Source organism: Alosa sapidissima, chromosome 24, assembly GCF_018492685.1.
Source record: "Alosa sapidissima isolate fAloSap1 chromosome 24, fAloSap1.pri, whole genome shotgun sequence".
NCBI lineage: Eukaryota > Metazoa > Chordata > Actinopteri > Clupeiformes > Clupeidae > Alosa > Alosa sapidissima.
The window spans coordinates 27,351,145-27,366,380 of NC_055980.1; the positions used below are offsets into that span (position 1 = coordinate 27,351,145).

The window sequence follows — 15,236 nt, forward strand, 5'->3', positions numbered from 1 at the left end:
TGTGTGTATGTGTGTGTGTGTGTGTGTGTGTGTGTGTGTGTGTGTGTGTGTGTGTGTGTGTGTGTATGAGACTGTGTGTGTGTGTGTGTGTGTGTGCGTCTGTGTGTGTGTGTGGGTGTATGTGTATGTGTGTGCGTGTGTGTGTGTGTGTGTATGAGACTGTGTGTGTGCGTGTGCGTGTGCGTGTGTGTGTGTGTGTATGTATGTGTGTGTGTGAGTGTGTGTGTGTGTGTATGTGTGTGTGTGTGTGTGTGTGCGCACGTGTGAGTGTGTGAGTGTGTGTGTGTGTGTGTGAGTGAGTGTATGTGTGTGTGTGTGTGTGGGTGTGCGCGTGAGTGTGTGAGTGTACGTGTGCGTGTGCGTGTGCGCGTGTGTCTCTCACCAGGTCTGTGTGTGACTCATGGTACTCTCGAACTTTGCAGCAGATGGGGTCTCTGCGGTAGAGCAGACACAACACCACCATAATCACCAGGAGGAACAGCAGACACGACACTGGAGAAAAGAGAGAGGGAGAGAGGGAGAGAGAGAGGGAGAGAGAGAGGAGATGAGAAGGAGAGAAAAGAGAGAGAGAGAGAGAGAGAGAAAGAGGAGAGGAAAGAGAGGAGATGAGAAGGAGAGAAAAGAGAGAGGAGGGAGAGAGGAAAGAGATAGAAGAGAAGAGAGAGGAGAAAGAGAGAGGAAGAAGATAGGAGAGAGGGAGAGAGGAAATAGATAGAAGAGAAGAGAGAGGAGGGAGAGAGGAAGAAGATAGGAGAGAGGGAGAGAGGAAAGAGAGAGAGATGAAATAGATAGAGGAGAGGGAGAGAGAAAGAGAGAGAGAGATGAAATAGATAGAGGAGAGGGAGAGAGAAAGAGAGAGAGATGAAATAGATAGAGGAGAGGGGGTGAAAGATGGGAGATTATTAAACACATGATTTAACATCAATACAAAAAATAATTATTTAATTCCATAGCATGAAAGACAGAGAGTGTGTTTGTGTGTGTGTGTGTGTGTGTGTGTGTCTGTGTGAGGGAGGGAGAGAGAGAAAGAGAGAGAGAAAGAGAGAGAGAAGTCCACATTAAACTCAATTAATTGTCAGCAGTTGCACAGATCAGTCCAAGAGTCTCCCCTAACTTCCCTCACAGTCCAGCAGTCCAGCTTTGCGTTGCATGAGTGGACACTCTATTGCCAGAGTGAGAGAGGTCCTGCCACTAACCTAAAATAAACACACTCAGCTTCTCACACTGACTTCAGTTAACCAGCTTTTTATATGCAAGGCTAAATAATCTTTAGGGTATGTACTGTCTGTTGTTAGGTTAGGCTATGTTGCAAGAATTGCGCAAATGGATTTACAACAGAAACAAATATATTCCCAAACATTGTGATTTTACTATTTTTTCTAATTCTGTAGAGAAATTGATGGTTGGTTTAATGACTACAAAACAATGAATATTTAACAGAAAGGAAAAGTTCCGGCTTTATGGCTTGATTGATTGCCATGACTAAGGAGACCAATTAGACGGCTCGCGTTCTCGTCCAATTACCCCTAATGAATAGGGGGAAACAAACACGACGACAACGAACTCTGAAAAATGACAATGATGTGAATAAGGAAAGACAGCTTCAAATAGGCTACAGACTGTCTTTTTTCTTAAATAACATAGCCTAGGCTACAGATGATTGTCACGCGCAAATGATTCGCGTTATAGGACATTAATCAGAGGGCCACACACGAATTGCTAGCCTATTGCATTTTTAACCTGTAACCCAAAAGATTTTCAGGAGGTTATTAAAAACTTACATGAGGCCACAATTACGGTGAGCTCGTCCGTCGTAAACGGCGGGGTCCCGGTGGTAGGCTTGACCGTAGTGGACATCTCTGAAGCCAGACGTAGCCAAAGTCCCACACAACACCAGGCGACTGGAGACAAAAGTTCCTCAAAACAAGGTTTTGTTTTTCACAGTCTCACTCTGAACCAGAAGTATCGCTGCAGTCGAGGAGCTAAAGTCTGCATCCTAATCACTGCAGGCATTGTCGCTCTGTCTCTGTCTTGATCTCTGAAAGCGGACTGGCGAGAAGTGTTGGAAAGCGTTGTGTTTTTTAGACGAGGGGGGACAGGAACGACGCGCACTTCCTGCTACAGCCTCACTGATAAAGGGATGATGAGATATGCTCGCCTTCTTAGTCGCTTAACTTTCACTCTGGGTCGTCCATCATAGGGCAAAGCACATAAACACCGAATTCGCATTTAACAAATTTAGAGACGGGCTTTGTCTTCATGCCTTGCTGGTTCTTGTGTCTTGCTGATGAAGCAGGACAGACTACTGCATTCCGACAAGAGTCGCCGGTTGCCGTGGAGATGCGGAGAGGGGCCGCGTGGGGCCTCAGCATTGTGAAGTTGGCGCCACTTGCTGGACAAGAGTTTGAAGTGCATAGCATACATGACCGCCTACGAAACAACGCTTCCACGACCACAAAAAATGACCATCAAATGGAAATGATTTAAATTGGTTTGAATTTGTGATCCATTTTATAGAATCGTTCTTTCTTATCAAGAAATTCGCTGGCCTGTATCAAACTATTTAGATTTGGTTTATTTTCATTTGTGGTCTGTTTGCATAATAAATATGTTTTTGTAGTAGGCTAGTTTAGACCTATTTAGTACTTCAATATTTAAATATTCAAGACATATTCATGAACACTAGGCCCTACCGCAAGGTCACTCCTTTCTCTTATTCAATAGAAGCATGTGGTCTTAACAGTTCTGAAAGAATAGCCTCCATTTATATGATCATGTTGTGCATACAGTTAAATTGTCCTCTAACAAGCTAAAATGTGACGCTGTTGTAAATGTAGGCTATTACATGGCAGAATCAATTCAAGTTTATGATAATAAGTAGGTTTAGTGTTTAGTTAGTCTGAATGTCCATGACTCAGGATTCAAATGTGTTGAGTCGATTCATTAGAACGATTCCTTGGTTGCTAACACTCTTGGTTGCTAAATGTATACCACGGGACTGGGAAAATGGTGGCAAGCGCTCGAGTACAGCGGATCTTCCGACGCTACAAACTAGCCATTGCCGCCGCATTGACAATTCTCCTCGTTCAAGGACTTGTCGTATGGAGCCTTCGGAGTTTAGAGGAGGGCGAGGCAGAGGTGAGAAAATGTAAAAATACTTTATTTCACTGTAGACTAAGTAGTTCTGTGGACGACTAGCTAGCTGCTGTCTCATTGACCATGTTAACGTTGCCCCGGTGTCCGAGAAGCTGGTAGCCAGTAGCCAGAGAGAGCTAGCGAGGACGTCGCTGATGGTCTGTCAACTATCATCAACGTAGCCAGTAAGCTGTCTTTGGGCTGACATTGCAGTATTTGGAGAAATTAAATATTCGCCTGTAGTTAGCCGAAACGTCAGTCAGCCAAACAGGACCTGGCAAGCTAACTTGCTAGCCCGGGGGTGTCACGCAGAATTGGCAAGCGTCAGATTTGAAGTGTCTAGACTGTCGTGATGCAGGAATCATCAAATTCGTGTAGCAACGATTAACACTGTTACTGTGTCGTGGTTTGTTGTACAAAACATATGGTAACGTTGTCTTATGTGCTATGTTGTGGCATTGTCTGTATGGGTGTTAATGAAAAAAAAAAAAAACAGCTGCTCCCTTCCGCCTAAACACAGAGGGACTTTCTATTAAATTAAAGGTGTGTGACTGTCCCGTGTTGCTGCGAAGTGCCTCGAAACAGACATATTAGAGACCTGATAACAGTGCCTCTATTATACCCATGTCAGAAGATGATGTGGCTACAGTTTCAGCACACAACGAGTTGCGACGAGTAGCAGGAATGTGCCGTTTCGTCGACCCCCTCAGCCCGCAAGGCAGACTTGCGACGAGTTTTGGCTGAAATCACCAGGCCGCCGGGGTCAGATGGAGACGTCTCAAATCTTTATGGCTGAACTGGGGGAATGGTCCACCAGGCTACACGACCACTCCGTGGTCAGCGCACGACTTGTTAGTTTTTCGCTGCCCGGATCGGAGTTGGAAATGACAAGCCATCAGTAACGTTAGCCCCATCCATTCGTATTCGTGTTCGTGTGTAGCCTAGATAACATTATCTGTATATGGTCGGGTAGCCAGGCCGATTGTTTTCTTTAATCTTCGTGCTAATTATTTACCGACCAACGGAGCCAGGGCCGGGGTTTACAAACGTAGTAATGAAGCTAATACAGCTAGTGCAATCACTGACAGCACTGCTGTGTCGGTGGTCTGTCTGTTGATCTTTCAGCACACTGCTCCGTCGCCTTTGCCCACTCTTGTGTGTGTTATTCATCATTTCCAATTCACACACCCTAGGTTAATTTGTTTGCATTGTGTGAGAGCTTGTAATTTGTGAGGTGAGGTGACCTTTGTTTGTGTGTGTGTGTGTGTGTGTGTGTCCGTCCGTCTTTCATGCATTGATGGTGATGAGTCTTATTGCATTGTTAATGTGACAAGGCGTGTGTGTGTGTGTGTGTGTGTGTGTGTGAGTGATACTGTGTAGTTGATGTGTTTTGCAGTCAAGTGTCTGATAGTGAGCAGCTGCATTTATCCTGACCTGTGTGTGTGTGTGTGTGTGTGTGTGTGCGCGTGTGCGCGTGCGCGCATGACATGAGCAGTGCTCTCTCAATCTGAGGACACCACATGAAGATGGTTGTGTCCTGTGTGTGTTGTCCAGTTGAGCAGGGAGAGAGAAATGGAGTGAGAGAGAAACAGAGTGAGAGATGAAGAGAGAGTTAGGGATGGATGGAGTGAGTGAGTGGGAGAGAGAGGGATGGAGAGAGAGAGAGAGAGGCGTAGTGAGGGATGGAGAGAGTTAGGGAGACAGAAAGTGAGGGGGTGAGGGATGGAGAGAGAGAGAGATGGAGAGAGAGAGAGATGGTTAGGGACAGAGAGGGATGAAGAGAGTCAGAGAATAAGGGAGAGTTTGAGACAGTGTGTTTCACACCCTGCAGTGAAACTGGCACCCACTCCATACTTCACACACACACACACACACACACAACACACACACACAACACACACAAAGCCCTTTCAGACATACGTGTAAGCCCGGAGGTTCTGCGGATGTTAAACGGTGGGGCCGTATATCTGAACGATATAACCGGTCATATGGAAGTCCGAATTTAGCCGGTTGTTCTACTACTCCCCCCCCCCCCCCCCCTAGTATTTCCTCCGGACATTATGTAAATGTGCTGTGTCTTAACGAGGAGTAGAACATGCGGTTAAAATTCACACCTAGTGAAAGGGCGTGTCGGTGACGTTTCTTTCGTGCGTCCATGTGGTTAAATCTGACTTAAATGCCAGTGTTATGATGGAGTGGCATAATGCTGTCCAGAAAATCTCCGACCTGGAAAGATGCAGACATCACGGAGACATCACAGAGCTCCATGAGGGCAGACAGCATTGTGATGGAACACATGAAGGGAACGGCAAGAGACACGTTGCTGTAGCCTACAACTGCATGGCAAGGCCAAACAAATTCAAAAGATCAAATCATCAAGCAGAAGGCGCTGAAAAGGCAGTAGCCTACAGCGACGTCGTTGACGACAATAACAGGAGTATTTAATAAATTGTTAGCCAACACGGTCGGTTTTCTGTTCATTGATAGCCTTCTCATAACCTCACTGCTGAGCCTGGATTTGTTGAGCATAAATATGCCTAGAGAAAATGAAAACGAAGAAAATCCAACTTTGTTCCAAGCTCCTTACGTAAATACAATAGACACATGGGGAGAGGATGCTTTTGGAAAAATAAACCATGAAAAAACGAACCACTTATCTGTGATGTTAGTATTTTGTTTGTTGCTTTAAAACGTTGTATATGATGGCCTTGAAGTCTTGAGTTAGCCTACTGAATTGGCTGGTACCATAAAGTTTGTGCATGCTCTCTCCAACGCAAACCAAATTTGGGGTTCCATAGCCAAGTAGGCCTAGCCTAATTATGCTACATAACTTTGAAAACAGATAAATGTGTTTATTTGAAGCACACATAATACTGTAGGTCAGTTTCAAGTGCGCACTTATGTGACTACTTCAAGTATTAGCCTACGCACAATAGAGTTTTCTTCTTTAGCCTACATAATTCATACACTTTGTAAACAAACAGCAGCTGTGACAGTATCCGCATATATTCTGCGTCATATCTCGCCTCTTGTGAACTCTACAAGCCCCCACCTCACTCGCTCGACAACCACACGGAGATTCTGTAATGTGCGTGTACACATAGGTCCGTATAAGGCGCAGTATAAGGTCTGCAGGTTAGCATCATATCTGAATCATCCGAAGGGTAGGACCTCCGTTTGACAAACCTCCGCATATACTCCGGAGGTTATATCGGAAAGCCCTGACACACACACACACACACACTCACTCCATCACACACACACACACACACACACACACACACACACACACACACACACTCACTCACTCCATAACACACACACACTTAATACTCTTTAACGTCCCACATACTCGACGCACCCGACCAGTAGTGCGACAATGTGATGTCACAGAAGCGCCGTAACCATTGATACTCGCGCGTGGTGGTCGCAACACTAGTTGCAATATTCTCCTGAACAGAGGTGTCACTGTTGTGAAAAGACTAACATTAACTACTTACACAGCAGAAGAAGCTGCAGTAAGAAACACCAGTAGCTAGCCTCTGTGATGGTACTTCAGACTTTGGTTGCTACTATTCACAACTACCATCATCATTATCATGTAGTTTCCAAGATGTGTGCACAGGTACATAGATAGATAGATAGATAGATAGATGGATATATAGATAGGTACTTGAGTCATCCCGAGGGAAATTTTAATAATTTAAACAGTTTAGTTAGCTGGCTAGCTAGCTAGCAGCTGGCTGAGTTTGTGTAATTTCCTGAAGTGGAAAGAGATTTTGTTCAGGCCTTAGAAATAGTTTCTATTCTTTCCTCTTAATTCCATGTGTTGCAACTCTCACTGGTAACTTTGTTAACTTATCCAGCAAACTATTAAAAATTCACGACTGTAACAAAACACTGCAACTCGCTTGCCCTCGAACTAGTCCATCCTCCTGTTTCCGCCTTGTCGCGCTCGTCTGAAAAAAAATGAGTGGTGCGCTACCGTGTGCTACACGGCCAAAACCCTGGCGCGCCAGAGAGATCTACGTCATTTTGACGTCACATTGTCGCGCTACTGGTCGGGTGCGTCAGGTATGTAGAAGCCATTAGGCGTACACACACACACTCACTCCATAACACACACACACACACACACTCACTCACTCCATAACACACACACACCAGTGTTTCCCATACATTGGCGGGGCGCCACGAAATAAAAATCGGCCGCCACAGTTTGGCATGCTTAGCCTACTTACAGCTGCTTGTCAATTTCGTTGAAGGGCTCATTTTATTGACTCTGACACTGAATGTTTGCAAAATCCCGATGTAAATTGAAAAGTGTTTTCCAAAATATAAAAGTGCTTGTCCCAAGGAGAAGTACGAACCTTTATTTTAACTATGTAGAAAACGTTATGAATTGCATCCACACATCAGCAGCCTTTCAACTGTGTTACAATTGCGGAAGGGTTCCCTCAAACGTCTTAAAGTGACAGGCACTATAGACTACCAAGACCTATACACTACCAAGACGATCTTAATACCCCCCCCCCCCCTTTTCCCCGTTGTCCAAGTCAGCTACCGCCACAAATTGAATCCAATTCTGTGGGAAACACTGCACACTTAATACTCTTAGGCGTACACTCACACTCACAGGCATCAGTATGTTACATGACATCAGCTCAGACAAACACTCACAGATCCATGATACACACTAATCCAGCATGTTCATACACACTCACCAACGCATTCTCTACATTCTTTCACACTCTCACACACTCTCACACACACTCTCACACACTCTCACACACACTCTCACACACTCTCACACACACTCTCACACACTCTCACACACACACACACACACACTCACACACACACACACACACACACTCACACACAACCACACCACAACCACACAGCAGTGGTGCAAAATAAACAATCCCTGGTTAAGGTGGTATGTGTGTGTGTGTGTGTGTGTGTGTGTGTGTGTGTCGTATTCTAAGTGGTAACCGTTTTGTGAATCTTTTCTTAGAGGATGTCTTCTCAGGAATGTATATGAAGGACTCTGTGTGGGTGTGTTTCAAATTATGAATTTTGAATGTGTGTGTTTGTGGGCGCCTTGCAATGAGTGTTTTTTGTGTGTGCAAGTCTATTCTTCAGCTTGTCTGTGGCATGACTTCTATTTCTGAGAGTGTGTTTTTTCTGAGAGTGTGTGTATTTCCTGAGAGTGTGTGTTTTTTTCTGAGAGTGTGTTTTTTCTGAGTGTGTGTGTGTGTTTTTTCTGAGAGTGTGTGTTTTTTCTGAGTGTGTGTGTGTGTGTGTGTGTGTGTGTGTGTGTGTGTGTGTGTGTGTGTGTGTGTGTTTTCTGAGATTGTGTGTTTTGGGGGCGTGTTTGTTCTCCACCAATGCCTCAAGATCAGATAGTCCTGCTGGCCCACTCAGAGCTGCTGCAGTCACAGCAAAAGCACTGACCTGCAATGTGTGTGTGTGTGTGTGTGACTGACTGTGTGTGTGTGTGTGTGTCACACCAAAAGCACTTCCTCTCGCCAGCTGACCCACAACCCAGACAGCAGTGGTCAGGAGTGGCATATCTCTCTTCAGCTTTCTGTACACACACACACACACACACACACACACACACACACACACCACTTTAACCAGGGAATATTCATATTGCACTGTGTGTGTGTGTGTGTTCTCATGCCTACCAGGTCCATTTGCCTTACCAAACTGTCTGGGTATTTTTGTGGTTTGTCTTTTCCCTGATCTCTGCATATTTTCAGGGATGTGTGTGTGTGCGTGTGTGTGTGTGTGTGTGTGTGTCTGTGTGTGATATGAATTCCTGAGAGACTGGTTGGCATGTCCACATGAAGTTGAGCTCCTTACACACACAGGAGCAACTGATTGGTGAAATCACTGTGTGTGTGTGGTTGTGGCAGTCATGGCAATGTGATGATACCTCTGCTCCTGTGAATGGGATGGAGTATCGTTGTGTGTGTGTCTGTGTGTGTTAGTGTGTGTCTTCAACAAGCGTATGTGAAGGTCAAGGAGTGTGTGTGTGTATATTTTGGAGTCACAGAACTGTGTGTGTGTGTGTGTGTGTGTGTATTGTGACACAGGGTGTGTGTGTGTGTGTATTGTGGCACAGGGTGTGTGTGTGTGTGTGTGTGTGTGTATTGTGGCACAGGCTGTGTGTGTGTGTGTGTGTGTATTGTGGCACAGGCTGTGTGTGTGTGTGTGTGTGTGTGTGTGTATTGTGGCACAGTGTGTGTGTGTGTGTGTGTGTGTGTGTGTATTGTGGCACAGTGTGTGTGTGTGTGTGTGTATTGTGGCACAGTGTGTGTGTGTGTGTGTGTGTGTGTGTGTGTGTGTGTGTGTATTGTGGCACAGGCTGTGTGTGTGTGTGTGTGTGTATTGTGGCACAGTGTGTGTGTGTGTGTGTGTGTATTGTGGCACAGTGTGTGTGTGTGTGTGTGTGTATTGTGGCACAGGCTGTGTGTGTGTGTATTGTGGCACAGTGTGTGTGTGTGTGTATTGTGGCACAGGCTGTGTGTGTGTGTGTGTGTATTGTGGCACAGTGTGTGTGTGTGTGTGTGTGTGTGTGTATTGTGGCACAGGCTGTGTGTGTGTGTATTGTGGCACAGGCTGTGTGTGTGTGTGTGTGTATTGTGGCACAGTGTGTGTGTGTGTGTGTGTGTGTGTATTGTGGCACAGGCTGTGTGTGTGTGTGTGTGTATTGTGGCACAGGCTGTGTGTGTGTGTGTAGTGGCACAGGGTGTGTGTGTGTGTGTATTGTGGCACAGTGTGTGTGTGTGTAGTGGCACAGGGTGTGTGTGTGTGTGTGTGTATTGTGGCACAGTGTGTGTGTGTGTATTGTGGCACAGTGTGTGTGTGTGTGTTGTGGCACAGTGTGTGTGTGTGTGTGTAGTGGCACAGTGTGTGTGTGTGTGTAGTGGCACAGGGTGTGTGTGTGTGTGTGTGTGTGTGTGTGTGTGTGTGTAGTGGCACAGTGTGTGTGTGTGTGTGTGTAGTGGCACAGTGTGTGTGTGTGTGTTGTGGCACAGTGTGTGTGTGTGTGTGTGTGTTGTGGCACAGGGTGTGTGTGTGTGTGTATTGTGGCACAGGGTGTGTGTGTGTGTGTTGTGGCACAGGGTGTGTGTGTGTGCCACAATACACACACACACACACACACACACACACACCCTGTGCCACAATACACACACACACACACACACCCTGTGCCACAATACACACACACACACACACACACACACCCTGTGCCACAATACACACACACACACACCCTGTGCCACAATACACACACACACACACACACACACCCTGTGCCACAATACACACACACACACACACACCCTGTGCCACAATACACACACACACACACACACACACACCCTGTGCCACAATACACACACACACACACACACACACACACACACACACCCTGTGCCACAATACACACACACACACACACACACACCCTGTGCCACAATACACACACACACCCTGTGCCACAATACACACACACACACACACACACACACACACACACACACACACACACCCTGTGCCACAATACACACACACACACACACACACACACACACACCCTGTGCCACAATACACACACACACACACACACACACACACACACCCTGTGCCACAATACACACACACACACACACACACACCCTGTGCCACAATACACACACACACACACACCCTGTGCCACAATACACACACACACACACACACACACACACACACACACCCTGTGCCACAATACACACACACACACACACACACACACACCCTGTGCCACAATACACACACACACACACACACCCTGTGCCACAACACACACACACACACCCTGTGCCACAATACACACACACACACACACACACACCCTGTGTGTGTGTGTATTGTGGCACAGGGTGTGTGTGTGTGTGTGTGTGTGTATTGTGGCACAGGGTGTGTGTGTGTGTATTGTGGCACAGGGTGTGTGTGTGTGTGTTGTGGCACAGGGTGTGTGTGTGTGTGTGTATTGTGGCACAGGGTGTGTGTGTGTGTATTGTGGCACAGGGTGTGTGTGTGTGTGTGTTGTGGCACAGGGTGTGTGTGTGTGTGTGTGTTGTGGCACAGGGTGTGTGTGTGTGTGTGTGTTGTGGCACAGGGTGTGTGTGTGTGTGTGTGTGTGTGTGTGTGTATTGTGGCACAGGGTGTGTGTGTGTGTGTGTGTGTGTGTATTGTGGCACAGGGTGTGTGTGTGTGTGTGTGTGTGTGTATTGTGGCACAGGGTGTGTGTGTGTATTGTGGCACAGGGTGTGTGTGTGTGTGTGTGTGTGTGTGTGTGTGTGTGTGTGTGTGGTGTATTGTGGCACAGGGTGTGTGTGTGTGTGTGTGTGTGTATTGTGGCACAGGGTGTGTGTGTGTGTGTGTGTGTGTGTGTGTGTGTGTATTGTGGCACAGGTGTGTGTGTGTGTGTGTGTGTGTGTGTGTGTGTGTGTGTGTTGTGGCACAGGGTGTGTGCTGATTTGCCCCTCTGACAGTGATCTCATTGGGCAGCTCACCCTGTGGCTCAACTCCAACCTCTCTAAACACTGCTCACTAGAACACACACACACACACACACACACACACACACTCACCCTGTGGCTCAACTCCAACCTCTCTAAACACTGCTCACTAGAACACACACACACACACACACACACACACACTCACACACACAGGCAGGCACTGTTTCTCTGTGTGTGGGTGTGTGTCGAGAGGGCACTGTTGTTTGTCCTTTTTTGCCCTCAATGACTATGTGTGTGTGTGTGTGTGTGTGTGTGTGTTACTCAATGTTACTCATCTCCTGCACTGGGATAAGACAGCTTTAGACTGTGTGTGTATAAGTGTGTTGTTTTCCACAAAACGAAGCAGCTAAATATAGCCCCCCAAATGGATAGGGAAGAGCACACGCACACACACACACACACACACGCACAGAGTAAACATTCTCAGCCTCCAGCTTGTGGGCTCCCCACGACGTCAGCATTTTGTGTGTGTGTGTGCGTGTGTGCGTGTGTGCGTGTGTGTGTGTGTGTGCGTGTGTGTGTGTGAGAGTGTGATTCTGTGTGTGTGTGTCATTCTATCACAGAGAGGAAGAGAGGAGAAGGATTTTAGAACTCCACCTCTCAGTCTCTCCCTCTCTCCTTCTCTCTCTCTGCTTTACTGTGTCTCCATTCTTCTCTCTCTAACACACCCTCACACACAGGCTCACACACACTCACACACCCTTACACACCCTTACAGAGTAGCTTGTTAGCCTGTTAGCATCAGTATTTAGCTTTTAGGCTGATATGCTGTACTGGCCTGTTAGCATTAGCGCTTAGCCCAGCCTGGAGAAGTTTGTTTGTGTTGTACGTGATGATGTCCAGCCATCCACTGGTGCGTGCGTGCGTGCGTCCAAGGTTTGTTTGTGTTGCACGTGATGATGTCCAGCCATCCACTGGTGTGGTCACTCAGTGCTGTTAATTATTTGTCACATAATTATTTATTATTTTCTGTTTGCCCTCTATCTCTCTTTTTTGTTCTCCCTCTCTCTTGTTCACTCTCTCTCATCCTCTCTTATTCTCTCTCCCTCCCTTCCTCTCTCTCCCTCTCCCTCCCTCCCTCTCTCTCCCTCTCTCTCCCTCTCTCTCTCTCTCTCTCTCTCTCTCTCCCTCTCTCTCTCTCTCTCTCTCTCTCTCTCTCTCTCTCTCTCTCTCTCTCTCTCTCTCTCTCTCCAGAGGAAGCACAGACGCTCTAAGCTGCCTGATCACAATAGTCAGGACCCCAAGCGTGACGTTGGCGTGTGGGAGCGTCAGAATGCGGCCCTTTCCGGCGGCAACCGCTCCGCCAGGGGGGGGCTCGAGCGGCCGGCCGTCACCATGGCAACCAGCAGCCAGCGCCGGGGCGGCAAGAAGCGAGGAAGCCGACCCTCGGACAGCCGCAGGAAGGGGGCGGCAGGAAGTCAATCACAGGAAGTCCCGCCTGCTGTCCCGCACGACCCATCCAGCAGCCAACGGAACCTGAGTGATGCGGGACGCGGAGGACGAGGGTAGGACTGGACACGCACGCACACACGTACACGCGCGCGGAGGACGAGGGTAGGACTGGACACACACATGCAACATGTTCATTAGCCTAACTTACGTAAACATGCCTAACAAGATCTAGCCAGTATGTATGTTTTCATTAACAGCAAGAGTCCGCTTCGTTCATTGTTTTAAAAAGGCTACAGTACGTTGTTTGTTGCTGCTACCCACGTTATCTCCAGTGGTTCCACTGTTTAACTTGCACAGATGCGCACACACAAGAATGAGCGCTCACACCACTACCCCCTAATGCTATGCCTCTTTATTTGATAACAATGATTTAAGAATTGTTTCCTATTCTGGGAAATGTTTAGTTTCTTTTTCTTTTGGTCTGCGGTTCAATAATACCGTTTAATTGTGCCAGAAATTATCCGCAGACCAGCAATCTCCTCGTCGAGGAGGCTCTAACCCTGCAGATCATAGACAGAGAAAGCATAGGGCTACTGTATGCTTTGGGTACAGAACACAGTTGCATGTCCATTTGTTGCATGTCCAGTGTACACAGAGAATGACAGTGTCTTGGAGCAGCCGCAACCCCGTAACTCCACTTCCAACGTCATGATTCCGACAGATACGCCCGACGCTTCTGCTTTTTATCTGGTGGTGATGGAGTTGACCGGACATCTGAGGCTTCAGACGTTACCAATTTATCATCATCCATCGCATCTGGCCCCTGAAAAAACTTTTAAGGCTAGTCTGCCTGGGCCTGGCCATGTTTGAACCGCCTCACTCATTTGTTCGTTGTTTAACATGGACGTTTTAAGCGTGCGCTTCCTATTTGAAATGCAGCATAGGCTATGCGTGTTATTTAATAGCTTTCAAACGGTACATTTAAAATCATAGCCAGAGGACGTATTGCTTTAATAAAGGCTTACATTTTAAGGCTTATTCTCAAATTCAGATTGCGTTAGGGAGACGGGATTATTAGCCAATTTCAATCGGACAATTTGACCGGAGAGATTTAATTTTGTCGGACATTTCATTTTTTATTTATTTTTTATTGCAAACACCATTGACATTACAGAAAATGCAACACTACGACATGCACAAGAATACTACATAAGACAAACAGATGTACATTACACAAACACATACTGTAACTTAACAAGACATCACATTGACTTGGCTTATTAACACAACATAACATCAATAACAGAAAGGCTAAGGATTTGCGTCCAGGATGATTACAGATATGATTATCAGGGATGAAATTGATGACCGGAATGAAAAGAAGGGGGGATGGGGGGTGGTGCGGATGGTAGCTCTAAGAGTGTGAATGAGGTGGTGTTGGGATGGGGGGTGAGGGGTAGTGAGTGTGAGGATGTATGTGTGTGTGTGTGTGTGTGTGTGTGTGCGTGCATACAGTATGTGTAAGGCTGGCTTGCTGTTGGGCCAGAAGGATTAATGGCCACAGTTCCACCCAGCCCCCGCAGTTACACGGCGTCGAGCTGACAGAGGGGAGGACCTGCGTGCCACCCATCCCCCCAGGCCCCCAGCATATGCACACATCCCCCACTACCACGACCAACCACACCTCGCCCCCAGACCTCCACCCAACATGCCACTCTTGACCTAAATGTATGTGAATGGCTAGGTTGAGAGCTCTATCTAGTGTGTAGCATTAAAAGAAATGGGCATGCATGGTGAATATCTGTCAGGATTTCCCCATGCACACCACACTTACCCTGTGTAAGATGTATGCCTCCTCTGTAATGTGTGCATTAAAATAAGTGAGGCATACAGATAGACACCTGATGAGGCATCTACCTGCACTCCACCCTTACCCTAGCCTGTTTTGTAGTTTTGTTTATGTTTGATGAATGTCACCTAACATGTAGTGCAATTAAAAGAGAGTAAAGCGTGCTGTGTGCTTCCAGGACAAGGCGTGTGCATGAGCGTGTGAGGAGGGTGCACAACGGGGGCCCAGGGCCAATACCAATGCCAAACCCACACAGCGACCCGCCAGGACCGAGT

General features: G+C 47.0%; 3 protein-coding genes across 6 annotated transcripts in view; 1 reads left to right on the top strand and 2 right to left on the bottom strand.

Moving 5' to 3' along the window:
- The window catches only part of si:ch73-364h19.1, a 19,087-nt gene extending 16,697 nt beyond the window's left edge, over positions 1-2,390 (bottom strand). For all 3 annotated transcript variants that reach the window (XM_042083146.1, XM_042083145.1, XM_042083144.1), the window contains exons 1-2: positions 1,782-2,390; positions 383-492 (exon numbers count right to left, since the gene is read on the bottom strand). In XM_042083146.1, coding sequence (XP_041939080.1) covers positions 383-492; positions 1,782-1,857 — 186 coding nt within the window. In that variant the 5' untranslated portion in view covers positions 1,858-2,390. The remainder of the gene's footprint in view (positions 1-382; positions 493-1,781) is intronic.
- LOC121700216 overlaps positions 1-15,236 on the bottom strand; it is a 1,725,899-nt gene that overhangs the window by 1,454,446 nt on the left and 256,217 nt on the right.
- xylt2 (xylosyltransferase II) overlaps positions 2,957-15,236 on the top strand; it is a 38,864-nt gene continuing 26,584 nt past the window's right edge. For both annotated transcript variants that reach the window (XR_006027136.1, XM_042083047.1), the window contains exons 1-2: positions 2,957-3,138; positions 12,915-13,225. Coding sequence is in view for 1 of the 2 variants with exons in the window: in XM_042083047.1 (XP_041938981.1) it covers positions 3,007-3,138; positions 12,915-13,225 (443 nt within the window). In the remaining variant the exon portion in view is untranslated. The remainder of the gene's footprint in view (positions 3,139-12,914; positions 13,226-15,236) is intronic.